Source organism: Schistocerca piceifrons, chromosome 3 (assembly GCF_021461385.2).
Source record: "Schistocerca piceifrons isolate TAMUIC-IGC-003096 chromosome 3, iqSchPice1.1, whole genome shotgun sequence".
NCBI lineage: Eukaryota > Metazoa > Arthropoda > Insecta > Orthoptera > Acrididae > Schistocerca > Schistocerca piceifrons.
The window spans coordinates 308,310,587-308,338,208 of NC_060140.1; the positions used below are offsets into that span (position 1 = coordinate 308,310,587).

The window sequence follows — 27,622 nt, forward strand, 5'->3', positions numbered from 1 at the left end:
TAACTTCCACTCCAGCAGTCGTCTTGCAAAGTGAAAATTGTCTTTTTACAAGTTGATTGCCATGCTCCCCAAGTTGCCAGAAGCAGTAGTCGCGTCGTAGTTGCCGTCGGTAACAACGCCCTACCAGACAACGTAGATCTGCACACGAGATGTGGCGTCACGCAAGGAAGACAGATCAAAAAAATGTTTGCTGATGTGACATATTATAGAAAACATCCCAAATAATTATCCTGCAGTTCTGCGAGAATGTCTTGAACGTGACTTTCGATCAGTCTGTTATTCAGTCGATAATAACAACAAACACCGAAAGAACGATAAAAATTTTGTTCGCCTCGTCTGCCTTTGCCTACGAGCCCCGTCTGTTACAACGACCCACGCCACGCTGTCTGTCTACTATCGCGTTACAGCGAAACTAGTCTGTAGCTGCTCGAGTATTGGTTGTTCTACCTATTTGGATATTCCTGTTATCACATAAAGTTAAACTCCACGTCATGTGAGACCCATATGAACACCTATATCGGATCAAGCACATTCAGCGTATTCACAGAATAGGGTCATCAAGAGCAGCAGCTACAATCAGATTACCATCTTAAGTCGACTCATCTACGTCAAATCCATCAACACTGGCAAAAGACTCAGTGTCAGGAGCGTGGACTGTGGTCATCTCTTCGTCCATATCCAGCAGCAGCTCTAAATAAATCCATTACTGGCTACCCACAATTGTGTCAACCACTAAGTGCATACATACAGTCATAAAAAATACCATGAAATGCATCAATACGAACATTGCTCCCACCATAGAGCCCACAAGAACCAAAAACTAGCCGAAAGCACAGAATATATGAACTGCCAGGCCACCCACGGAGGACACACATTGCCGGCCGGTGTGGCCGTGCGGTTAAAGGCGCTTCAGTCTGGAACCGCGTGACCGCTAAGGTCGCAGGTTCGAATCCTGCCTCGGGCATGGAAGTGTTTGATGTCCTTAGGTTAGTTAGGTTTAACTAGTTCTAAGTTCTAGGCGACTGATGACCTCAGCAGTTAAGTCGCATAGTGCTCAGAGCCATTTGAACCATTTGAGGACACACATCAGCAGACATCTCATCTTCCTCCTAACCAGACCCTAATTTTCTCAGGCTCAAAACCCTCCTACTCAAAATCCGCAAGTACGTCTTTTCCTTACTCATAACTCAGACTATGCCCCGAAGATACTATAAACTGATAAAAATCCCCTACTCCTGACTCCCAAGCAAAACTTATCTGGAAAATCAACAACCACTCTCCTACTCAAAATCCGCAAGTACGTCTTTTCCTTACTCATTAGTCAGACTATGCCCCGAAGATACTACAAACTGATAAAAATCCCCTACTCCTGACTCCCAAGCAAAACTTATCTGTAAAATCAACAACCACTCTCCTACTCAAAATCCGCAAGTACGTCTTTTCCTTACTCATTACTCAGACTATGCCCCGAAGATACTACAAACTGATAAAAATCCCCTACTCCTGACTCCCAAGCAAAACTTATCTGGAAAATCAACAACCACCTGAACCAAGCAGTCCCAACCTTCTCATCGTCCTCTCGCCCTTACCGTTGTGATCAAAAGGGTATACCTGGACACCACAGCGGAGGAGGCGGAGTCCAAACTCAATTACAATCCCGATTTCAAATAATTCTGTACGTGTGAAAACTTCAACCCAACCTCACAGTGCGTACATTTACTGAATGATCATCCAAAGTCGACAAGCTTCTCAACAGTGAAGCCGTCCCACCTTCCCCCATTACAAATACAACCATTTACTCATGCTATGTCCAAATCTCACTTTCTTTCACACATATAATACCTGTAACCTGCCCCACCCCACCCGAAAGTGCAAAGCTCAACCCCCACAAACCAAACCACTTTCCATCAAATCTACTGACAATCCACGTAGTAACCCCCTCCACCCACCTCCCACAGCTGAAGACATCATCAGATTCATGACCACAATCCTTCGAAATATCCACCCATTCTAAAGACCAGGCATCCAACAATAAATGTACTTCCATCTAAACACATACACCGATTATTCTGCAACCATGTCCATTTTTTTTCGCCCACCTCAAAACTTTAGTTAAACACACAACAGGCACTCGTCCACCCCAAACTATCTCTGTTCCTAAATCATGACACGAGAACAGTGCAATACCTTATTCCACAAGGTCCTCCCCTCGTCAGCCAATAAACCTCGTTCATACAGACTCTCCCACTACACAATATCGGTATTTTAATCCTGGATGAAACTTTCAAAAAATCCATCATACTATCCGAACTGCTCCCTACATCCTACACACCACAAGTAACCCACTTACCCATCGCAACGGATGAAGTTCCTATCAGCCACCAAACAATATCCTGTCCAGACGAAACCCCTTTAAAATTCTTCTACTTCAACCTCAGCGCTACTCTCTGCCTCAAAATCACAGCTAATACCTGCGTCACTATCTATTCCAACCCCATCATCCCATCCCTTACGATTTCCTCACTCATGTGTCTCACATCTTTTTGATCCATGTTATTGCTGCTGAACATTAGATCCACAGCAGATCCTGGACAGAAATTCACTGGTGGAGTCAACATACTGACTCTTTCCAGGGTGATATCATCCCTGTCTCACAGTATCCGCATCCTGAAAGCAGTTCCACTCAAGATATCACCCTTACATTTCCTAACCTTCTTGGCCATATTACTGCAAAAGCCCACGACCCGACTGAAAGTGACCATTTACCTGTCCCACCCACTATCCACTACATACGCACTTGTTCACTCACTCCTAAAGCTTATCCCAGCCACATGCACAACTAATCCTGTACCAGCTGGAATGCCTATAGAGAATCTATTGATTCACAAACCGGATGTTATCAGTTCTCCTTCCAACACCCAAGTGACATCCACACTGCAGCCTCCTATCTCCAACAGATCTTGAGAAATGCCATCACTCACCAAATCACAAAACCCGTCTATTCCCACTGACGCACACTCCTCCTGCAAGAATCCCGTCGCTTATAACAATATTTCCTGTAGACCTATGACAGAGACACCCCTATACGTCACCGAAAGTTAAAAAGACTCATCAAAATCTGCTAGACACACAGAAACGCTAGGTTCGGCCCCAAACATACACCAACCTCAACCCATAAACTTTCCAAGTATTGGAAAGTCGTTCACCGGCAACAACCCTGCTCCCTTCTCCATTCTCCTGCACTATAATCTCGCTTACCCAACAACCTAAACAATGAGAATCATTTTGCATCCTATCTGTCCCCTTCGTAATTCCTGAATGAGCCAATACCTTTCTTCCACATCTTGCTCCTAGCTTCCAGTACCTGAAAAACATACCACAGGCAGAGCTTAACTCTACAGTTATAACCCAGACATTCAAAAAAACTCCATAAAAAACGCAACACCATTCCCAGTCACGACTGATTTACCTACAGATACCTGAAGAAATGCCCCCTCTTCTTCCTATAAATCTTAGTCGTCCTTTACAAGGTAAGCATCCACAAAGGTTTTTATACTGAGCTGCGGAAAAACTTTGCGGACCTTTATTTTCCTCAAACCTAACGTACCTGCTAGTGACAATTTCTCTTACCGTCCCACTAGACTCACCTCAGTTTAGCAAGGTCTTAGAGTTCTTCCTTTCCTGGTGCATTTATGAACACCTAAACCAATGTCTGTCAATTCCTGTCAGCCAGGGAGGCTTCTGTCCCAACTTTTCTTCTGACGACCAACTCTACTATGTTACCTATCTCCTATCCCACGAAATAAGCAACCGCAAATTCATCATTGTATCCCTTGATGTAGAAAAACAATATGACTATGTATGGCATTCTCATCTCCTCTTTAAAGTCCAGACCTATTCACTTCCAGTTAATCATACACTCCTGGAAATGGAAAAAAGAACACATTGACACCGGTGTGTCAGACCCACCATACTTGCTCCGGACACTGCGAGAGGGCTGTACAAGCAATGATCACACGCACGGCACAGCGGACACACCAGGAACCGCGGTGTTGGCCGTCGAATGGCGCTAGCTGCGCAACATTTGTGCACCGCCGCCGTCAGTGTCAGCCAGTTTGCCGTGGCATACGGAGCTCCATCGCAGTCTTTAACACTGGTAGCATGCCGCGACAGAGTGGACGTGAACCGTATGTGCAGTTGACGGACTTTGAGCGAGGGCGTATAGTGGGCATGCGGGAGGCCGGGTGGACGTACCGCCGAATTGCTCAACACGTGGGGCGTGTGGTCTCCACAGTACATCGATGTTGTCGCCAGTGGTCGGCGGAAGGTGCACGTGCCCGTCGACCTGGGACCGGACCGCAGCGACGCGCGGATGCACGCCAAGACCGTAGGATCCTACGCAGTGCCGTAGGGGACCGCACCGCCACTTGCCAGCAAATTAGGGACACTGTTGCTCCTGGGGTATCGGCGAGGACCATTCGCAACCGTCTCCATGAAGCTGGGCTACGGTCCCGCACACCGTTAGGCCGTCTTCCGCTCACGCCCCAACATCGTGCAGCCCGCCTCCAGTGGTGTCGCGACAGGCGTGAATGGAGGGACGAATGGAGACGTGTCGTCTTCAGCGATGAGAGTCGCTTCTGCCTTGGTGCCAACGATGGTCGTATGCGTGTTTGGCGCCGTGCAGATGAGCGCCACAATCAGGACTGCATACGACCGAGGCACACAGGGCCAACACCCGGCATCATGGTGTGGGGAGCAATCTCCTACACTGGCCGTACACCACTGGTGATCGTCGAGGGGACACTGAATAGTGCACGGTACATCCAAACCGTCATCGAACCCATCGTTCTACCATTCCTAGACCGGCAAGGGAACTTGCTGTTCCAACAGGACAATGCACGTCCGCATGTATCCCGTGCCACCCAACGTGCTCTAGAAGGTGTAAGTCAACTACCCTGGCCAGCAAGATCTCCAGATCTGTCCCCCATTGACCATGTTTGGGACTGGATGAAGCGTCGTCTCACGCGGTCTGCACGTCCAGCACGAACGCTGGTCCAACTGAGGCGCCAGGTGGAAATGGCATGGCAAGCCGTTCCACAGGACTACATCCAGCATCTCTACGATCGTCTCCATGAGAGAATAGCAGCCTGCATTGCTGCGAAAGGTGGATATACACTGTACTAGTGCCGACATTGTGCATGCTCTGTTGCCTGTGTCTATGTGCCTGTGGTTCTGTCAGTGTGATCATGTGATGTATCTGACCCCAGGAATGTGTCAATAAAGTTTCCCCTTCCTGGGACAATGAATTCACGGTGTTCTTATTTCAATTTCCAGGAGTGTATGTCTTACTGCGGCCTTACTATGGAAACGCCTTTCCTACATCACCATCAACAACATCAATTCTCGTATTTTCAATCCCACTACAATTGTGACCCAAGGACCTGTCTTCTTTCCAATCCTATGTGTAATGTAGAAAGCCGACATAACCAAGCCAACTCCTCTAATATGCCGATGACGCTACCTTTCTAGCCACACAGGACCCTCCAAAAATGCTGACAGTACTTCATAACCAACTCAATCAATTCACTTGTGGTGTAACCAATGGCACCCCAAAACAAACCTCTCCAAAACCCAGACAATAATTACAGGCCGAACCACCCGTAGCTTCCGCCTTCACATCATTTGCCTTTACCAGCGTCCTCCAAGACTATAAATCCGTGATCCAACCCATCCTATGCTATGAAAATGTAGCGCGGATATTCGCTGCTCCAAATTCCTATCACGTCCTACAGATGATAGAACGCCACACACTTTATCCAGCCTTTCAGATTCCTCCCTCTTTCGAAACCGCTATCAACTTGTAAAATGCCCGAGTGGTTCTAGGCGCTACAGTCTGTGGTCGCAGGTTCGAATCCTGCCTTGGGCATGGATGTGTGTGGTGTCCTTAGGTTAGTTATGTTTAAGTAGTTCTAATTTCTAGGGGACTGAAGACCTCAGAAGTTAAGTCCCATAGTGCTCAGAGCCATTTGAACCATTTTTGTAAAATGCCCCACCTTTCTCTTTCATACTGAACACCTCCATATATTGTGTGCTACCAACAAACTTGACACCAGCCTCCCTCTAGTATCGCTGCCCTCCCCCTCCGATCCTAGTACGCTGAAGCGCCTATACAAACACTTTCTAAAATTCATTTACAGCTTGCAGACGAGTCGAGTTTACGTCCCAATTATGAAACGTGTTGGGGTGTGGTGATGATTTGAGCAGCCATATCTTGCTATTTCACGAGCCCCATGGTTACTCTGCAAAGTCAGATTACTGCCAAGGACAACGTGACCATTTTGGCTGATCAGGTCCATCCCACGGTACAATGTTCGTTCCTCAATGCTGACACTGTGTTCCTTGATGACAAGGCCCCTGCTCAAGCTCGCATCATCCAGGTTTTGTGTGCACGAGGTTGAATTGTCCATCTACCACAGTGACTAAATCTCAATATTATTGAGCCGTTGTAATGTAATTTGGAGAGAAGAGCGCTTGATTTCTATCCACCTCCATCAGCGTCTTTATGAAGTTGCCTCTATTCTGCAGGAAGAATGGTATAAGATTCCCTTGAAAACCAGAGAGGACCTATGCTTATCCATTCCAAGATGACTGGAAGCTGTTTGAATAGCAACGGGTTTCCTGCGTCGTATCAAGCTTGATAATGTGTTGTATTTTTGGTGTTTCCCTATTTTTGTTCTCCCCCTGTATACAGTATTGACTAGGGAGTTCTTGTATTATGCCCATTTCCACGTAAGTATTAACTCTGGAAAGAATGTTGTTGATTTACTATTGACTGGATAACATTATGTTGATGTTTCTGTGTGTGAATATACTTATGTTGTTAATAAATGATTTTATAAAAGAGGTCTACTCCTGCACGCCCCCCCCCCCCCTGTCCACACCACACTCCATCCATATCTTGCGCTACACCATCAACAGAGATTTACCATAAATGTGTGGGATAGTGTTGTCCGTGACACTCTGATTGGGTCTCATCTTCCGCCTAACACGCTCGGTACTACAAAAAAATGAATGTCTCGCTAGCAGTCAAGTAACCAGCCGGAACTCGGCGTTGCGTCAGCACTGGCGCTGTGACAAAGTCGAATAGCGTACGCGCGCGGTCTAGAGATCCTACCGCGCGCGTACGGGATTCGCGTCAGTCGAGTGATCGTGGGTTATATAAGTAAACACCAGTCAAAGCCGGCTTCAGTCGGCGTGCAGCAGCGCGTGCAGCAGCATCGGACAATTAATTGAGATGCCTCGTTATAGGAGAAGATATACACGCTCGCGTCTAACTGTGTATAAGGCCTTAGACGATTTGGAGGTCAAAGTTTCCAACAAAGGAGCGCAGGTTATTTTGCAAGGTCCATCAGTGTTTTGTGGTTGTATTATTAACTTTGCACTTACCCAATTAGACGCCCATCAAGCTGGTAATGGTTGGATTACTGTTGCTGTGGTTCGTTATGATGGTAATCAAGTAACCAGCGTAATGTGATGCGCCATCACACTTTGCCAAATGTCAGAGAACATTTAGATAATGAGTTCTCCAATTTTAGAATCAGGACGGGTGGTGCAGTACTGTGGCCACCATGTTCTCCCGAACTCACTCTACAGAACTCTTTTTGTGGGAGCAAATGAAGCATTTGGTCTACAAGACGTCGATAGACACTCCAGGACAGTTGGTCGCCTGTTTGATTGAAGATTCAGCCATTATTCGTGATGCAGTTGTGCACTAATGCAAATGGGGCCATATTTTCGGCACCATTTCTAAAACAATATTCAGCAGAAGATAGCATTAACGCTATAACTGAAGATAAATAGCTTCGAAACTTTCATGGACGACTAGAGATGAAACGGTGCACCTATGGAATTTTTGTCACACATAAAAGTTTTTTTTTATCTCCTTTGCCGCCTCAAAATTCTGTAGATTTCATCACAGAACGTGGAGGTCGGAGTCTCATTCGTTGATTAAAGCAGTGTAGGATGTGATCTGCGGTGTATAAGAGAACACAGCACAATACTGGTGCAGGTATAAAAGTGTTTTGGAGCAGACTGTTCAGTGCACATTGTTGAACATAGAACTCCATAGCAGGAGACCGCAACGAGTTCCGAGGTTGACCCAACGTCGTCTTCAGTAACATTTGCAATTGGTACGAGATCATCGAAATTAGACCATGGATAATTGGAAACGTGTCGTCTGGTTGGATGAATCACATTTTTTTGTTACACCAGGTTGATGGTTGTCTCTGGATACGCTGTTATCCATACGAACGGGTGTTCAAGACACGCACTGCACCACAGCCGCAGGTCGGTGGGGACAGGGCTACGGTATGGAGGACTTACCTTGGTTTCCATGGAACCTACGAGTAGCAATCGAACGTATCTTGACAGCTGTGGAGTGCGTGAATATCTTCGATAAGGATAGAGATTGAAGTAGTGAATTAAAATTTGTGCCAAGTTCGGGACTTGAGCCTGAGTAGCCCGCTTAGTAGGCAGATATGTTATCCACCACATCACTCTGGCATTGTGGCTAATACTGTATATATATGCTATATCTCTTGGAAAAATTAGTTACACCTGATCAATAGGTCATCTACGCCTAAGGTACAGGCAGGATTTCCCCATTACGTACAAAGCTGGAGTGCTATTCGAATATTGGAGAGTCTTGGCGACACAAAGGATTTAAGAACAGGAAAATCAAGATGGGCTGAGGTGCGAACTGAAGTTCGTGTCAGGGAGGGCCCTGGACTATGGCAATCCGTGCACCTGTGTTAGCTGTACTGGGTAACACATCTGCCTAACACGCAGGAGACCGTTGTTCAAGTGCTGCCTGTTGGGCAAAATTTAATTCATTACTTCAGCTTCTGTCCTTATCGAAGATAAGCTGAGACTCAATACGTCTCCAGGAATATGTAATTTCATCAGATACACGAACATTATTGTGTACCAGCTGAATCTCTTCATGGCAGACGTCTTCCCAACAAAACTGTCCTGGTCACAGATCTAGAATCGTGGTGCAATGAAGAGCATGATAGTGAACTCACGTTGGTGTCTTAGCCACAAAATTCGTTGGTGGCTCGTCTGAATCCGACTGAACACATCTGGGATGCTTTGTAACATCAGCTCCGCGCCAATGAACTGCCAGCCCGTAATTTACGGCTGCCGTGTATCTCCGGAAACCTACCTGGGAGTTGTCCAAGTCATGCCATGCAGAATCGGTGCTGTGTTGCCTTTCAAAGCAGGACCAATACTCTATTGAAAAACTTTATAAAATTTTCTAATTAAAATAAAAAAATGAGAGAGAAGATGAGAAACTAAGAATAGCAGTATATGTATTGTTATTTGTGTGTTCCTTAGAAATCACGTCTACTTGGTTTCCACACAATATAACATGCGTACATCTTTGTTACTGGCACTCATAAATACTTGTTTCGAACAGATGTGGATTAGGTTCCCTCTGTTCCGTTACCTATCCAAATGGAACAAGAAGAATCCTGATTAGGGATTCTTGGGCGGAAGGGAGAATTTACAATTCAGAAATTTGTTTCATAACCACGGAAATTTATGTTGTGTACGGGTTATTGGCACTAATTTAAAGTTGAGCCAATCATGTTCCAGTGAAAAATACTAAAGCTATCAAGTGCGCGTGTGTCTGTTTGTGTATGTCTAGGGTATTGTCGATGAGTAGGTCAACATATTTTGGAGTGTACCTGCTCACATTCTGTTTAGCGGTGTGTTTAGTTATGGTAAAGGGCAACGTTTTTCAATACTCTTTTGCAATAATTTATTGCTCCAGAATAGGGTATTATTTTTGACTGAAACTTTCGAATAAATACTGCCAACTTTATGGCTGTGCTTCATCAGAAAGTTGTAGAGCGTTTATCAAAACATATTGAAGCACGTGAATAGTGACAAAATTTAACCCTCCTTCAAGCAGAGTTTAAAAGACAGCAAGAAGCCACGTTGGTATAATAGTACCATCCGGAGAATGTTACGAAACCGGAGACTAAGTCACTACCTACAAGAGAATCCTCAGGGAGAAGGATGGAAAAAACTTAATAGCAACTCGTGCACCCACAGTTTTTGTAGTCAGATAATAGGGAGAGATCCAACACAAAGTCCTGAGAAATTCTGTCATGCGTTGAAACCATCCTTTTAATGTCTCGCAGATTCGTCTATTACTGAAACTTCAGACAACAGACGGAAAAATGAAAATTCGAATTTCAAATTTCACACTGAAAATCGTACTTACGAGGAGGATAACTCCGCAGCAAAATTTGATCGCCGCACAAGCTCATAAAGGAAAAGTTTTGAATTTGCACTTCCGGTTTAAAAAAAAAAAAACATGCTACTTAAATTAAACAAGACATTTTTCACTGACAGAATTCCATTTACATTTTACGCTGCGGCATTATTAGCTTTCCTAGGTCGAATTTTTCGAGAACCTCTGTGGAGCGAAGTGTTCTGTGTGACTGGAAAAGTGCGCAGGTCATCCTAGTTCGCAAAAATGGTAAAAAATCGGATGCACAGAATTACTGACCAATATCGCTGGCATAAGTCTGTTAAACATTGTTACATTCCTGGAGGAAAACAAGCTTTCTCATAGAATCACCTATGATTTAGGAAAAACGACTCGTGCGAAACGCAGCTTATAATTTTTATTATCTTCGTATTGACCAAGTGAGACCGTGTATCAACTTCAATTCCTATTCGTTCTCTTTTGTTTCCCACTTTTCCATTGCTCTTCCATTTTCTCCTCATGCTCTCTTTCTCTTTCTTCTGTGCATATTGCTCCCGATTTCCTTTTCCTTATGAGGCGAAAGAAGCCTTCCCATGCCTTTGGAGTAAAATATTGGCAAGAAGCTGCTTATGGATCCATGGTAGGAAGCGATTATGACATCACCTCTCAATGCAGGGAAGTACAAATTGTCTCTAGACAGCTATATTAGTAATGCGCTCACTAGCTGAGTAGGAAAGACCCTTCAGCGGTGATAAACCATGGGCTAGTGTGGACTCAAACTATAGGCTGTGTGGAGACTGTAGGGTGAACTGTGGTGTTTTCCTGGCAGGCTGCTTTCCCTACTGTGATAGCTTCGTCATTCCACTTGATTGCAATGTGTACAGACATCCAACAGAACTCCACCTCTTTTCTTCTGTCTTTGTGGGAGCTGCATAAGTCCAGGACCATCTGAAATATCTTATCTGCTGGTACAATTGCTGAATAGCCTGTAGAACACCACAAAAGCCCATGAAGGCAAGAAACATCTGTCTACCAAGAGAACTTGTTAATAGCCCACAGCTCTGAATAAGACACTGAGAAGTGAGTTGGTAGGCAGGTTCTGATGGTACAGTGAGGGAAGATAACAGAGCAGCCATTATCCCCTTACTTCGATCCATCGGTAAAAACCACTGTGTGCTCGCTATACTCCAATAAAATGTCGTGTTTAAAATGTAGGCGGAGTGTTCATCTTGCTGTGCGCCGTTATTTCCAAGCTGAAAGTGAGCCTGGAAATCACCCAGGAACGATATTTGTTCCATACCTGTTTGGGAACTGGTATGTCTCTTGCTCGAGAAATTCCTTCGTTCGGTCGGAAAAAGGCTTAGTTGCTCAGCGGTTGTTAAATCGTTGTATTATGAATTGTCCAGCCCAAGGTCAATGGACCTCACTTTGTACGCACAGCGCACCACGAGGAGTCCTCGCCCGATGGTAAGAGGCGGCTCACCATCTTCTGCACAAAGACTGGTTCGGCAGGATCATGATGCCATCCTGGTGCCTGGATGCTTGACAGCAAACAATATCTCTAAATAGGAGGCTCTAGCGTGATCCAAACATTATGCTACCATAGTCAAGTCACATGCCAACAATTTTTTTATAAAATGTGAGCGGACGGGACCAAAGTGTCCCCCATTTCTTATAGCTAAGATATTTTTAAGATGTTTAGTGCCTTCAGATATCTACATTTCAGATCATGGAGGTGTAGCAGCTATGCTAACCTCTGGTCAAACATGAAGCCTAAGAACCTACCGGGGTTTTAAAATCCAGGACGGTGCTCCCCATCCTAAGTTTTCGCAAGGCAAAACAGTGACGTGAAGGTTAAAATACTAACAAACATTTTTCTATAAGTAATTTAAAAACTGTCATATCAGCCCAATCCTCTAGCTTCTTAAGCGTCAGCTGTACTTAACAAGCTGTATTTGTGAAACTGAAGGAAGAAGAGAATACCAAAAAATCGTCCACAAATAAGTAGTCTTTAATTAGGCTCTTTATTATGGATGAGGTGCTACTGATTGTTATAGTAAAAAGGGTGAAACGCATCTGTTCTCATCGAATCGTTTCATCAGTGCACAACTAGCCATTCCTCTGTTTTCTAAAGGGGCATTTACTTTTAGACACGCTCCCATTCTCTGACAGCCTCTCACATCTCTAGATGACACGCACGTGACATACCTTGCTCGGGTCAGGCCCTTTGATCAGCATGAGCCGGAAGTCACTCTGGGGCTATACCTTGTACTCTTCGGGCGTGATCGTCAGTTGCAATTTCATCACTCCGCTTCACTCTTGTTGGGTGCTGTTGGCTTAAGCAACGCTTTTCACGCGTGCTGAGCTACTTTCCTGTAGAACATGTTTGTTTTTTGTGTTAAGTTTGGTTGTTCCAGTAGAAACGGAACTTAGTTTTTCTTTGCGATCAGTTCAGAATCGAGTGTCCACGTAGATAGCAATATCCACTCGTGCTTTATGCATCTATAAGCATTCATAGTATTCACACACCCGTCTCATTCAACAAGTCAGCAAACTGCTTTAGTAAAATTGTTTTTGTGGCGTATCATGGTCCTTTATGTAATCCCTTAGTTTGTTTGCAGTTGCCTATACACGACCGCCTATGATGTGTCTAAAATAGAGAATATTAGATTACGTTTGTAATCAGAATCCGCATTCGTCTGCTTATTGTGTTAACACTTCCTTTGTTTGGTCTTGGTACTACGTGGCTAGGCATATTCATGTCCTGCATTGATAATATCGTAATTTCTTGTCCTATTTAACGACTCCACTTGAATCAGTAATGCACTCAAGTCATAGCAAGACACATAATTCTCATTTTTTGTGTAATATTTCAGCTTTACGGTAAGTATTTGTGTCGCATTTTGTTTATGAATACAGTTCCGTCGCATCAGTTTTCTTAATAAGTTTGTCGACGAATCACTAAAATTCAGAAGTTAATATTTTTCGGTGCGTAGTTCAGAATGCAATGCTGCTTCAGAGGGTGGTGGCTGAGTGGGAAAGATATTGGCTGGAAGTGACCACCAACAAGCTGCGGTGGTCAAATCGACTACTCGACTATGACGCACTAGCTTCCAAACCCAAAGGGAGGACGAAGTAGACCTCGTTCGCCTTCGTATTGGAGACTGCACGATAACCCATGCATCTCTCTGGCGGCACGAAGATCCATCGGAATCCATTGTTTGTTGTGTAACCCAGTGCATTAACGTCATCTGTTTTATTTGGTGAGAGGAGGGGAGCCTTTGTCCTACCAAGGGAGACTTTGTCCTGCCAAGGGGCTTACCCTCAGTTTTAGACTGTAACGAGACAGCTGCAAGAAAACTGCTGAAATTTTGTGTGGCGTCAGAGCTCCTGCCCAGTCTGATTGATCGGAGATTTTAATATCCTTCTGAGTAGCTGTTTCATTCTATTAATTACGCGCTCCATCAGTCATATTTATGCAATCAACTGTTTCATCAGTACTGTTAATATATGACAACAATATGAAGAGATATATTAGTGAATGTATGCGAAACTTTTTTTATAATTTTGATTGTGGATATCAATTTTCATTTCAGCAAGAATGACTACTCATACCACCGCACCACTATACTGAGAAAAGGCTCTGAAGACCTAGCTGTTTAGCACCCAACGATTTTAAATCCACCCGTTCTGCCTCGAGATCTTTCTACATTTAGTGTGGGATCCTTAAAAATGTTTCTTTCTATTATTTCCGGATTTTGATATTAATTCTTTCTAGTTCTTTTCTTATTTCCGTAATTCATGCTATTGTTGACTTCTTTTATCAGAAAGAGAGGATTATTTGTTTCGTTAGTCAATTATAATTCATTCACTAGAGGTGTCCAAAGAAAATTAACCTTAGCTTTCCATTATTTCTGATACAATCTGAATATTTGGTAGATCATTATTTCTCACTTTCCAACCATCAGTAGTTTGTATTGTAACCATTATTTTTCTAATAAGTGATCTTTCAAGTATCTCTATTCTGTTCAGCTTATTGTTAATCGCTAAGCAACCCCATGCATGTAAATATTCTGCTATTAGCACTTTAAAATAGTGATTTAATTCTTTAGGTGTAGATATGCATCCCTTGTTGTAAATATTTTCAGTAAAACCATATGCTATTTGCATTTTATTAAGTCTTATATCCAGTCCAATTTTTTCTAGTTCATTCTGCTAGCTATGTTTTGCCTACTCCTGTTCACTGTGACGTACTTTTTTAATATTTTGCTGAATTTTTGTTTTAACTGAAATTCTGAAACCATTCTGTGTTGCGTGTATCGTGAAGACACCGAGACAAAGGAGCAACGGAAACAGTGCAAGTACGTACATTCACCACCACCGAAAAAGGCGAAGGCCCAACCATTAGCGGGCAAGGCGATCACATGTGTTGTTTTGAACCGCCACGGTGTGATGGTAACAGATTGTGATCGTCACAAGAGAAATCCCGATGAGGTCAAGAGGAAGCTTCGTCGGAAACGGTACAAGGGGCCTTTCTGCCCCACAGCGATTCCTCATCTCTTTCTGCACAGTATCAAATCACGCACTACGCCTTCTTTCGTCAATCAGATTTTGCCCTTACCCCTCTTATTCTCCTGAAATGCCTCTGATAGGTCACCCAGTGACTTCTTCCTCTTTCCTCAGATGAAAAAATCATTGCACGGCCGGCATTTCCTGAATGACCACGATGTGACTTTCGAGTTGGAGCTATGCTGAACAGGCAAAATGCAGGCTTCTACAACTAAAGTCTCCGGTCAGTCATCCATTGATGGGCCAAATGAGTCGACAGAAGGGAGGATGTGTAGAGAAGGACTGACGCCGTAACCATGTTTCACGATCGCAGCCTGATTCTGTTCGAGAAAGTAATTAAAACTTTCTGAGTGCCTCTCGTATTTCTCTTGCTGTCCATACAGTCTAAATAGTCAGCATCTGCCATCAGTAATAAATTTTGTTAGCCGTTACTTCCCTTCCCTGATATGGATAACCGGCAAGTAAATAATTAGTTTCTAAGAGCGCTTTCTTGTTGCCTGCGGAGACAATCAACTGAAAGTAAATTTTTTTGTTGGAACAGAACTCTTAGCATTTTGGCCAAAGGATGTTATCGAATATACATTATTATAGGAAAAGCAATAAGTATATCTGTTCCATTCGTCACAACATGCAGCGCTGGAAGTTGATTTTTCTTGTACGTTAATAACAAAGGCGATATATGCAGCGAACTTGGAGCAGTACTTCAGATGTGAATTGGCTGATGTCAAACCGAATATAACAGAGATAGAAATTGGCAGAAAGAATCGAATTGTTGTGGGGCAATGGTGCCTGAAAGTTTGGGAACCACTGGTCCGGCGGGATCGATGACGGTCTCCTTACAACATACTTCACTCACCGTCAGTACTACAACAAAGTTTACTAAAGACAATACGATCATATCGATTATCAGACGAAACTTTGTAAGTTGATTAACAACGTCTTCACAGGGAGGAAGCAGGTTGCTATCTTGGATAGAGAATCACCGAAAGATGTAGAAGTAACATCAGGCGTATCCCAGGAAAGATTGTTAGGACCCTTGCTGTTCATGTTGTATCTTAGTGACTTCGCAGACATATATCAATAGTAACATCACATTTCTTACAGGTAATACAGCTAAATACAGCTACTTACAATTAAGTGCTACTTGAAAAAGATACTCAAACATTATCTGGTAGATCATAATAAGATTTCCAAGTGCTGCTAAGATTTGCAACTTGAATTCATAGGTCAGAAACGTTAAAACTGTACATTGGAAAATTCACAAAAACATAGTATCATTTGACTACATACCAATGAGCCATAAGTGGTATCACTCAATTCATGTAAATAAGTTGATGTAACAGTTTGTGTCCCTATGAAATCGAATGATGCCACAGGTCCAGACGTAGGTAAAGCAGGTACTATTTCTAGGTTCGTTGTTAGAATATTGCAACAATGCACTCAGTCTAAAATAGAGAGTGTTAACAAAATACTCGCGCGACCCAACCTACAATATTGCTCAGGTTTATGGGATCGATAGCAGCAAGGTCTAACAGCAGATATTGAGCTTACACAAACAGGGGCAACACGAATAGAGAGAAGATTATATGACCCAAGGGCGAATGTTACGGAAATCCTGAAAAAACATGAGTTGGTAAATGCTTGAGGATAGATGCAAACTACCCGGAGGTAGGCTACTTGTGAAGTTTCAAGAACCAGTATTAAGTGAGCGATTTAGTAATATACCAATGCGTTCTATGTGTCGCTGCCGTAGGGACCGTGAAGGTAAGATTAGAGTTACAGCACACAAAGAGGCATTTAAGCGCTCATTCTTCCGACACAATATACGCGGATGGAACAGGGACAATGGGAAGTAATCACCGGCACGCACTTCACACTGGTTTGCAGAGTATATTTGTACATGTAGATGAAACTTTTATATAATGTTAAATGATTCATAAAGAAGAAGCGATTGACACGGCTGTCCTGCTCTTACTCCTCACCGTGTAAGCATTTACATAGTGGCAAAGATGTGCACATGGCTGTCATACACTACTTCTAACCTCAGGTGCAGACGTATGTCACACTAAAATATAGAAACTGGTGCTACAGTACGTGTCTTATTTACAGTAGCGAATTTGTTGACAAATTGCTCAACTTATATCTGTTCCAATTAGTGTTTCTAGGTTACTATTTATTTATTTTAATTTAGTTATTTGTGGTGGCAGTATTAGTGTCGTGGGGATCTTTCTTAATCTAACCAGGCATTCTTCATTATTTTCTAGGACACTCACTACGTATTAGATAAGGTCTTACATTTAAAAATACACTGAGGTGACAGAGGCCACCGGGTACCTCCTAATATCACGTCGGATCTCCTTTTGCTCGGCGTAGTGCAGCAACTTGACATGGCATGGACTCACTCAGTCGTTAGAAGTCGCCTGCAAGAATATTGAGTCATTCTGCCACTACAGACGCCCATAAATGCGAAGGTGTTGCTGGTACAGAATTTTGTGCACGAAGTGACCTCTCTATTATGCACATTCAATGTTCATAGGTATTCATGTCGGGTGATCCGAGTGGCCGAATCATTCGCTCGTACTGTGCAGAATGTTCTTCAAACCAATCGCGAACAACTGTGGCCCGTTGACATGGCGCAGTGTCTTCCATAAAAATTCCATCGTTGTTTGGGAACATGGATGGCTCCACCAGGTAGCCGAACACAACGAAGACACAGTCCATGACTTCGTGGGGTCTGCGCCATGCTCGAAACCTACCATCAGCTCTTACCAACTGAAATCGAGGCCCATCCGAGCAGCCAATATGGTCAAGAGACCAGGAGAGGCGCTACAGACGATGTCGTGCTGTTAGCAAAGGTACTCGCGTCGGTCGTCTGCTGCCAAAGCCCATTAACGTCAAATTTCGCAGCAGTGACCTAACGGATACGTTCGTCGTACATCACACATTGATTTCTGCGATTATTTCAAGTAGAATTGCTTGTCTATTAGCAGTGACAACCTTACGCAAACGCCACTGTTCTCGGTCGTTAAGTGAAAGCCGTAATGCCTGAATTTTGGTACTCACGGCTCAATCTTGACACATTGTATCTCGGAATATTTGTTCCTGACGATTTAAGAAATGGAATGCCCCATGCTTCTAGCTCCAGCCACCATTCCGCCTTCAAAGTCTGTTACTTCCCGTCGTGCGCTCGCAAGCGCGTCGTAAACCTTTTCGCATGAATTACCCGAGTAAAAATGCAGCTGCGGCAATGGACTGACCATTTATACCTTGTGTATGCGATACTACCACCATCTGTATATGTGCATATCGCTATCCACTGACTTTCCATGGCTGTTACCTCAGTGTTGTTATGCCAGATATAAGAAACACAGCATCAAAAAGCCAGACTTTGTATTTGTTTGCCAAGGGTACAACAATAGAAATAATTTACAAGCAAGCAGATTCAGATTGTGAGCCATGGCAATCGTGGATGTGAAGAAGAGATGAAAGAGGAAAGAGAGAGGGATCTTGGGTATGTGGTGGAATTGCAGAAATGAGGAGAGGCCAGGAAGAAACAGGAGAACCAACAGTAAAGGAACATAGCTGAATGATGAAGTGAGCCTTGTCTTCCCTGTCTGACCGAGAGCAGAGCTTATGATTGTTAATTTTCGAGAGAAAAAGTGTAAGACTGGCAGCAAATGTGGCGCGTGACCCCGGACTCCAACCGCGTGCTGATGTAGTCGACGCCGTAGAGCTGCTACTGCCACAGCTCTCGCGGAAGAGCAGAGACACGATGCGATATAACGTCTGTCCCCGTAGATAAACGGGAGAAAAAAACCTGAAAAACTTCCGAAAAGGCGTTCCTCGCGTAGTCGTTGTACCTCAGTTACAAGTCCGCAGCGTTTCCACTTATGCGAACTCGTATAATTGATGCTTTTTATTATTAATATTGTATCGTTAATTGCCCGGATTTGCAGTAGTTATTAATTCTTCTCTCGTTCGCATAGCACACACCACTGATTGCGAGGAAATATTTTAGTTAACAGTTTTTTCATGCGCTGTTGTCTCGTTGCTATGGAATTGTTGTGCTGGTATGTAGCGAGATCCAGAGATACTCTTTGATTCAGTCTTCGTAAGATTGCGTCGTAATGCGAAAATATTTTAAAGTTCACTTCTCAACTAATGACGTGAATATTTGCACTTCAATGAAATAGTCTTTCATGAGTAGTCGTTGATTTAGTCATTAATCAAACTATTTAATTATGTAGTTCACACCGGGTATTTAACTGGTAACGAACAGTTTATTGTTATTTTGTCACTAAATACTTATAACTCACGCACCACACGCACACGGAATAGTTTAGTTAAGTCAGTCCGATTGAGTTATAGTTTCTTGGCAATTACCACAACTCAACACTTTAGCGTAATTGTTTTATCTTCATGATGTCGTATACTTGGGTCCTACTCAAGACTAATTGCGTGTATTCTTTCATAGAATGTTCACTTCTCCTTAAGGTCCAACTAATTTAAAGTCAAGTCCAATGTTCACTAATTCCGTTATTATATTTCAATTAACCCGTAATGTACGGTTAAATGAGTCTATCTGTTCCTGTCTCAGTTCATAAAATCAGTTTCTTAAGCTGCGAATCCCGTCACGCAACAAACACTTCTAAACTCGAAAACAATCTCGTCACGATTCGCAATCTCAATAATTCAGATCAGAACTGCTCTCGTACGTCTGCACTTGATGAGTTCTAGCCAGCGACTTCTTCTGTGGAAGAGCATTGTAGGCGCATTGAATTTCTTCGTTGCGCTTACAACTCTCTTCCACATAAAAGTTATCTCTGATGACATTACTTTGGACTTAAATTTGAGATATTAATTTCACATTTGTCACGTGGATATTTGTCCATTGCTGAAATACGATGTTTCTTCTTTCTTTTTCGCTAACAAATATGCTCAGTGGTGTACAATGTAGTTGTTGACAAAACTCTTCCGTGTTAGCCCATCGGCAAAGATGTCGTAACTGCCAAGATAACTTTCCCTACTTCATGTTCTTTCTTAATTGGCTTTAAGGTGGTCGTTGGGGCGTTACACAATCTTTTCTTAAGTAGAACAAGGCATTGAGAAATGCGCAGAGCCCAGGGTATCTTTTAGCAGAGGCGAACAGCAGCAAAAGAAAGTAACTTGACTTTTTTGTTGTTGTATGGACAAGTATGCCTGGAATATAGAAAAGTGCGATCTTGTGAGGCGAATATGATATGCTGTGTACATGATCTGTGATACATGGTGTGAGAGGCGTGCGCTCTAAGAGGCAGATGAAGCAGACACAGATATGGCAGTCACGTAACTTGTCTATGCGCAGTCTTCCTAATTGGGCGCATGATGCAGTGACACGTTCAAACAGGCGGATGTGGCACGTGTAACGCAGAGAGGTATTCTGAGTCAGCTCTGGCCGTCTCAAGTTTACAATACTCGTGCCGTTCTGGATTACATCGCAACAATGCATGTTTGGCAGAACGAGTGACTGCACAATTTCCGTTTTACTTCCTGTAAAAATTCGCCCCGAAACTTCTGGAGAGCATAGAGACAAGCGAAAGACCTTCTGCATATGACGATAGTGTTTAATGTTCAGTTTATGGGCTCACAGAAAATTATACCCACATTTCTGATGCGATACTGCGTTATTATCGGGAAGGGTAGAGAGAAAGTTATGCAGAATTAACGGCTGATCTGATGACAGTTTAAAATTACTTGAGATTTTTTAACATTACTATTAGGACCAAGTTTTGCGTACCTCTGAACACAGGAAACAGGTCGTCATACATTAGGAAGATGACAGTATTTTCAGGTCTGAAACCTAAGCAAAGCTGCATGCAGATCGTCAGCATAGAAATGGCATTTACAGGAGGGAAGTGTAAACGAGATGTCATAGGTGGTCAACGGCTGGCCCTGCAGTACCCCTGACGGAAACTACTTTCAAGACCACACTCTGTTCTCATAATCTACTGTCTATTTTCGAATTAGTTTTCAAAATAACTTCAGCAAACTATCTGGAAAATTTAGCTGTTTCATTTTTGTGAGCTGTACGTCAGAGTTGAAGTATCAAAGGCTTTGTTGATCTTTAGTGATGTCAATAAAGTGGTGTCTCGGCTGTTTATGCCATAGACTGTTTCAGGTCATCAGTAATCTTTCCTTTCTTTATTTACAGCATTCTGTCAAGATATTCTCTTATTACCCTAGTAAATTAAACTTCATGTGGAAAGTACGTGGTGCCCACCAGATGATATTAACACGCTGATAAACCAATCAATTAACTCAGCGCAGTTTGCTTTTAACTTCGACACCTCTCGAATTCACTTAATCTTCAAATAAAAATACAAGCATACTTGTCATACTTTCACTCTTTATCTTATGGGATTATCTTGTGAGCAGTGAGTCAAGGTCAACACAGTATTTATTATGCAAGAAGAAGCAATGGTAGTATTATGTGTAGCTAACAGTAGAATCTAGTAGAACCTCTTTAAAAACTTTAGAATTCTTATACTTTCATGCCAGTAGATCTTCTTCGTGAAATTTGTTGTCCTAGTTTTAAACAATGTTTGAGAAATTAATGTTTGGTTTTTAAAATCCGGATTCTATAAAACAGAGAATGGCTTTTTGTGTTCCGCAGACGTATATGCACTTATATGTGATCTTCTGTGTTTGATATTTATTTCTGAAAACATAACTGAAATTTTGGTTGTTGTCATCCATTATTATTTTCGTGCATACAGCACGTTTCTATCATATTATTTCTTACGTGTTAACTAAATGGATGATATTTTTAAGGACTGAAAGCACCTGCCTTTATTACAGCTTGGTAATAGTAATTTTTTATTTCCTAAATAAGGAAGTCTCTCAGTGGGCAACAGCCTCTATTTACATTTCCTTATCATTCCAACTTTCCGTTGTGGGATGTTTGCATCTTTCTTTCCTTCTTTTTTTATTTTGTTAATTTATTTTTTATGTGAAACTGTTTATTGTGCCTTTTTACTCGCCACTGTACCCTAGTATCACCACTATACACCAAGAAAATACTGAAAACGTTGACCAACGCAACTGTTTCGCTACTTCTAACTCGTTTCATCGATGATTTCCCATGTTTGTGTGAGGAATTTAAAATGGTGGTATTGGTGGTGAATGACCAGGTTGTGTGCAGACATTGTGATTTATGTGTGTGTGTGTGTGTGTGTGTGTGTGCGTATTTGAGGGCTATGTTATAAATGGATTCCAGTTGTGGATGTTTTGAGAATTATATTTTGACACTGAAGCTGACACTATACACTTCATTTGGTGCTTTATTTCATTTGTGAAATAGACAGTGACAGGCGCCTTTCACTCTTAACATACAACAATTGTCGCGTACACTACAGAAACTGTTAATCATGGCTGCATTTTATGGTAGTGTTTTTTTTTACGTGCTTAATCTTTCCTGAGGCATCTCCCTCGTAGGATCTACGGATACACAGTATGGAGGAATTTTGCTATCAGTTGTTCGCAACAATCATGCCTCCAACCCATAGAGTATATATATCTATGGGATGAGCATAGTCTACTGCGCATGTTCTCAATATCAAACCAGGCTAGTCACGTGGTTTTGGACGACGCTACTTCTCTGCGATTTGTGGGAGTAGTGGAATGTGAATAATACATACTTTCGTCTTGTTTAATATACCTTTCTGCACGTTTGAGTTTTAGTAACAGCTATGGTGTAGTATTGTCATTGTTACCGATGGAAAGAGAAACGTGAAAGGAGGACCAGTTATTTTTCATAGCTATGTACAACAAATGTATAACTGCAAATGTTAAATTGATATGAGGCACTTCATATATTGAAAAATATCGAGACACAGAATTACAAAGTCTTGTATTGTAGAGATAACTTCTGCTATTTTATGGCCATATGTTTACGAGACAAGTGCTGGATAAATTTGCAAGTGTGTTTGAGTAAATTACCTGTAAATGTATACATATAGGTGTTGTGCTCATACGGAGATAAAATTTATGTGACAGTCTGATTAAGTTCCTGATATTTATGCAGGTTTTCAAACCACGGTGTGTATGTAAGTACTTCTGCATGAGACAGTTTCGTATATAGTGTCACTGTAACGTAATTAATTACAACAGAGATTACACAATTTGAATCTGTGCAATAGAGAATGTAAAAAAATATTGTTGGCTGTCACTTCTTATACTGTTGGCGAAAAAAGGTAAATGGAGTGGAATCTGAGGTATAATACTGTGGCGAAAAAGCACAATAACATTGCTCTTCACATCTTAAAGAAAACTTCAGTTCCTGTATCAAATTGTTACGCTGTCTGTAAAACGCGTATGCAACGTTTCATGGTACTTCCGAAGATGGTCTATCTGTAGTAGCGAAGTGATAACATTCAAAATACGCTAAGCGCAATACGGGCTAGCCGTCCCAAAATCGCCTGAGTTGACCTGCAAAGAGATGTTGCGGACATAATACTCGTTTTGTGCATCTGAAAGTTCAAGCCATAGACAGATATTTATACTCTATGCTTCGACCCAAGAAGATCCGAGTTCGAAGTAGGAGATTCTTTGAACGCACCCAACCCAAAGGCAGTTCAGCTCTTGTGTCACACTGCTGTGTTGTGAACGAGAACAGACAAAACTGTATTACCGCGAACCGGCGCTGCTGTTGGTACACGCAAGGACTGTACTTCGCGCAGCCGCCAACAGAGGGCGCGCGAATCGCAAGGCGCTAGTGAAGGCAGCAGTTGGCGCTTAGTTCGACTTGGCCGCTCTCGCGAGCATTACCAACTGCTCGCCCACCGGGCAGCGACGGCTATCAACGGCGGTTCTTCTGCTGACGACAGAACCCATCTCGGAACTGGTGATGCGACTTAGGACTGCGTGCTCGACGTGAAGTGCTCCTTTCTTTCCCTTTGTCTCGGTACATAAGTCAACCATGTGTTCGTCGAGTAATAATTGCGTGGTAAGCCAATGCCGCCTGCGGGTACCGAATTCGCTGCGCTTACTGTCAGTTCTTACGTGTTTACTGGGATTCGTGGGATACTCTGCTACCTTCAATGTTGACACCGAGCACATGGTGCGCTTCCGCGGAAGTCGCGGCTCCATGTTCGGATTTACCGTCGCCGAGCACCAAGATATCCAAGGCAACGCGTAAGTAAATTACCCACTAGATTGCAGTGAGTAGATAATAAGACCGACCTCCATTGTGTTTACGATCACAGACCATGTTTATTCACCATTTGCCTACTTTGGGAAAACAATATCATCACCTCGCAGAGGGAAACTTGAACAATCAGACTAACGCAAATAATTTCTCGTCTGAATACACTTTTTTCCTCGAAACGCGGGGGAAATAAATAGAGACATTGGTAACTACCATCTAGTTGACGCGAAAAACTGTACCGGTTTAGTTTTCATTACTACAAGAGATTAAAAAAAAATGAACCATCATCCAGTTATTACTCTAGTAAACGAGAGCACAGTGATATTGTAAATACTATGGACGGATTATTGTTTCTAGGCGCTTACAAAGGCACTTAGCACGCTGGCATAATCTTTGACAAGGTCTACTTAATGTAGTATGAAATGCATTCCTAAGATTGTAGTGTAATATGTGATAATTACATGCATACTTCATTATGTTCGCTATGTGCCTAAGATAATAAGGGAGTGACAACTACAATTTCGTGTGAACAGGGAAAAATTGTTACACACTTATAATACACTTATAAGCCTAAAATGAAATAACCGTTGTTAATAGATACTGTGTTGCAGATGTTTCGAGGAAAACAATGTTTTTAGCGCAACGCGACTGTTTTTTTAGCTGTTCACTCACATTTATGAGTGTATGTTATTTGCAATTGTTCGCGTGTCTTATCGTTTTTTACAGCTTCGGCGACGAAATGTGTGTGAAAAATGGAGAAAAAGTTAAACTGTGGGTCGCGTTAACTAGCTGGGCGAGGCAGTTCTTTTAAGTCCGTTGGTCACAGATACGCAGGTCGCAGAATAGTGCTTTTATAAAGCGGAAGGTCGGATAAGAGATCAACTGCTTATGGTTACTGGAATACTGACAACATTACCAGTAGTGCCTATTGTGGGCGTTTTCAGGAGACAAGGCATGCGAAGGCATTTGAATCATGGCGCGATCAGTATGTTTTTGTTTACAAACAGAAGTGGTTCAAGAAATTATACCTCGCGAAAACCTTCATGTGGCTTTGTCAAATAAAATACCAACAAGAAAGTAGCAAAAATGTTTCTAAAATTACACAGTACATTGGATTGCTGAAGACAAACAAATTCACCTATTTCTTTTTGTGTGTGTGTGTGGATTGAGATCCTCTAATAATGAAAGTAGTTAGTACTGTTTACGCCAAGTATTCAGGACGAGGACAACTATTTGAATAACCCATTCTCTGTCTACAGAAATTACACATGTGTTATTTATAGTTGAAGTCTTCACGAAAGATTCCTTCCAGCCTTCACACCCTGTTACAAAGCTGCCTGTGATAGTTTTGATACGGTACAGGTGAACACAATCTAAAGAATTTCCGAACTAAGACGGACGGTAGCCACTACATAATTATCGTTGTAATTTGTTGACTGATCCTGCAGCACAGGTGCGCCCCCACCGTGTACTACATTCTCTGTTTACATCAAGACGTCAGGCGAGTGGCGAGCACGGAGCAGACATTCAGCGCACGCGCAGAAACACCTTTCTCTCGATTATTGTGAGCAAGTCCTAAGGAACGTTCACTGTGTTGGCAATCGCAAGCTCGCAGTAGATTTCAGCTATTGCTCTGCTAAGAATGGCCGAAAGCAGGTCTTCTAAGATTTAACGTTACGAGCAGAGCGGCAGTTTCACTAACTTCGAATCTGGGTAACAGAATTACCTGTTTTTTACGTAGCAGTTTAGTATCGTAGAGTTTGTTTAAATATTAAGATAAGCCCATGTTCAGGTCTAGGAAATAACTTTCTTTGACAAATGCAGGCTACTCAACTGCTAAACTGGAGCAGCAAGGATGGGTCTAAAGATGGACTGTATTTAATCAGAAACCGGTAATAGCTGAAGAACTTTTAATATTCGAGATTATTAAATAAAAAAGTTGTTTGTACAATTACGAGATGAAAATACCAACGCTTTGACAACAGAATTGTAGTGCAACTTTGTAATGAGTTAGGGACTGCTGACACGCAGGAAATCATCCTAAGTTACGTCATGCTGTTTTTAGGAATTACTATCTCCTGAACAGTTTTCTGGAGTGTTTTTTGTGCTGCAACTTTTAGTGTCCGTAAGCTAAAACATGAAGTGTGATATATAATCGTATTCGATAGTGTCCGCCAAATAGTTACTGTTTACAGATTATTCTGCGTTTGTGTGAAAGAGTTTCTATCCCAGCCTCCACATCTGGTACTGGGCAATATAAAGCGATGATGTTAGACTGTGACTTGCTGTGCCAAGATGCAAAGGAGACCACAATGCTGAAGGCCAGAGGCAGGTAGAAAAAGAAAACTGCGGTACAAGCTGATGTGGTTATCTGCTCGTAATTGTGACACGTCTGTATTTCTCTCAGAAATAACCTCAGACGCTAGACCCTTCAACGACATCATATTTTCCCCACAAATGAGTTGGTGAGCGTGGTTGTGTAAAAATACAAGTTTATTCTTACAGTAAAGTAGAAATATCAGCCAACCATAGCTGATAATGTTATTTATTAATAACACATTGCGCCATTAACTGTTTATAAACGACAGGTTCCGCGTCAGATGGCTGTTCACGTTACGCCGTTCTTGCGATTTCGGCTGCTTTTCGTGGTGACGTAAGTTCGTTGCTTAGTGTGGTGGTGACCTATAGGACAAAAAAGAGTAAGAAAACGGACTACTTAAGTGTAACTGAACGTAAAAAGGAATAAATACAACGTTAACAATTTTGTAAGCTAAAAGCTGTGTTAGTTTGTGTTACCTACATTGAGAGAAACTATTAAGTGCGTTGCACAGAATTAAACGTCCAGCTTTGTACACAGTACAGTGTATACTTTTTCCAGAAACGCTCGTAAAACACGATTTCGAATATGCTTACAACATCAGGAAAAATCAAACGTTATCGCCTCTGAGTGGTCGAATAAATTTTTGCTTTGAGCTTAACGCAGTTGCTATTCCGTGTTTCTTGGCTATAATGTTTCTTCCCTTTGTGAAAGTCTACTCAATAGGGAATCACAGTTGCTTTGCCAAAGACTACAGGCTGATGCTAATGGTATAAATAACAAGTTGCGGGCATGATACAAATAAAATTTCCTTACGTTCAAGTGTTTTGACGATTCCATCTCTTTCGAAACTGATTTTGCAGCATGACCCTTGACCTCGATTTCTTTCTAAAACGGAAGTGCAGCGACCTTCACAGGAATTATTTCAAAGTGACCCCAGCCTTGTGTAGCGTACCGAAGATAGTGGCAATCTGTGCGGCATGTAATCTGGCCACTTACTGTAACTTCCTGTGTAGAATTAATGTAACTGTCGTCCAACTGATTTGGTATTGAAACGGACAGGTTAACGAAATGGATCCTTTTTGCCAAAAGATCTCCCAGAGCGATTTCATGCTGGGGAATGATATACCCAGTCACATTACTTGGATATATTATCATGATATTTGTCGTAGTAGGGTGGTGAAGGAGCTACAGTTCATTCTGCTTGGCAAAATTGACCGTAATTCCTGTACTGATTTCTTCCCGTCCCTTCATCAACAACACAAAGCACAAC

The 27,622-nt window shown here is 42.4% G+C and overlaps 1 protein-coding gene across 1 annotated transcript in view; it reads left to right on the forward strand.

Annotated features, from left to right (window-relative positions):
• Nucleotides 1–23,624: 23,624 nt before the first annotated feature.
• The window catches only part of LOC124790034 (integrin alpha-PS2-like), a 434,380-nt gene continuing 430,382 nt past the window's right edge, over nucleotides 23,625–27,622 (forward strand). The window contains exon 1 of the mRNA XM_047257589.1: nucleotides 23,625–24,019. Within this exon, the coding sequence (XP_047113545.1) occupies nucleotides 23,805–24,019 (215 nt within the window). The 5' untranslated portion in view covers nucleotides 23,625–23,804. The remainder of the gene's footprint in view (nucleotides 24,020–27,622) is intronic.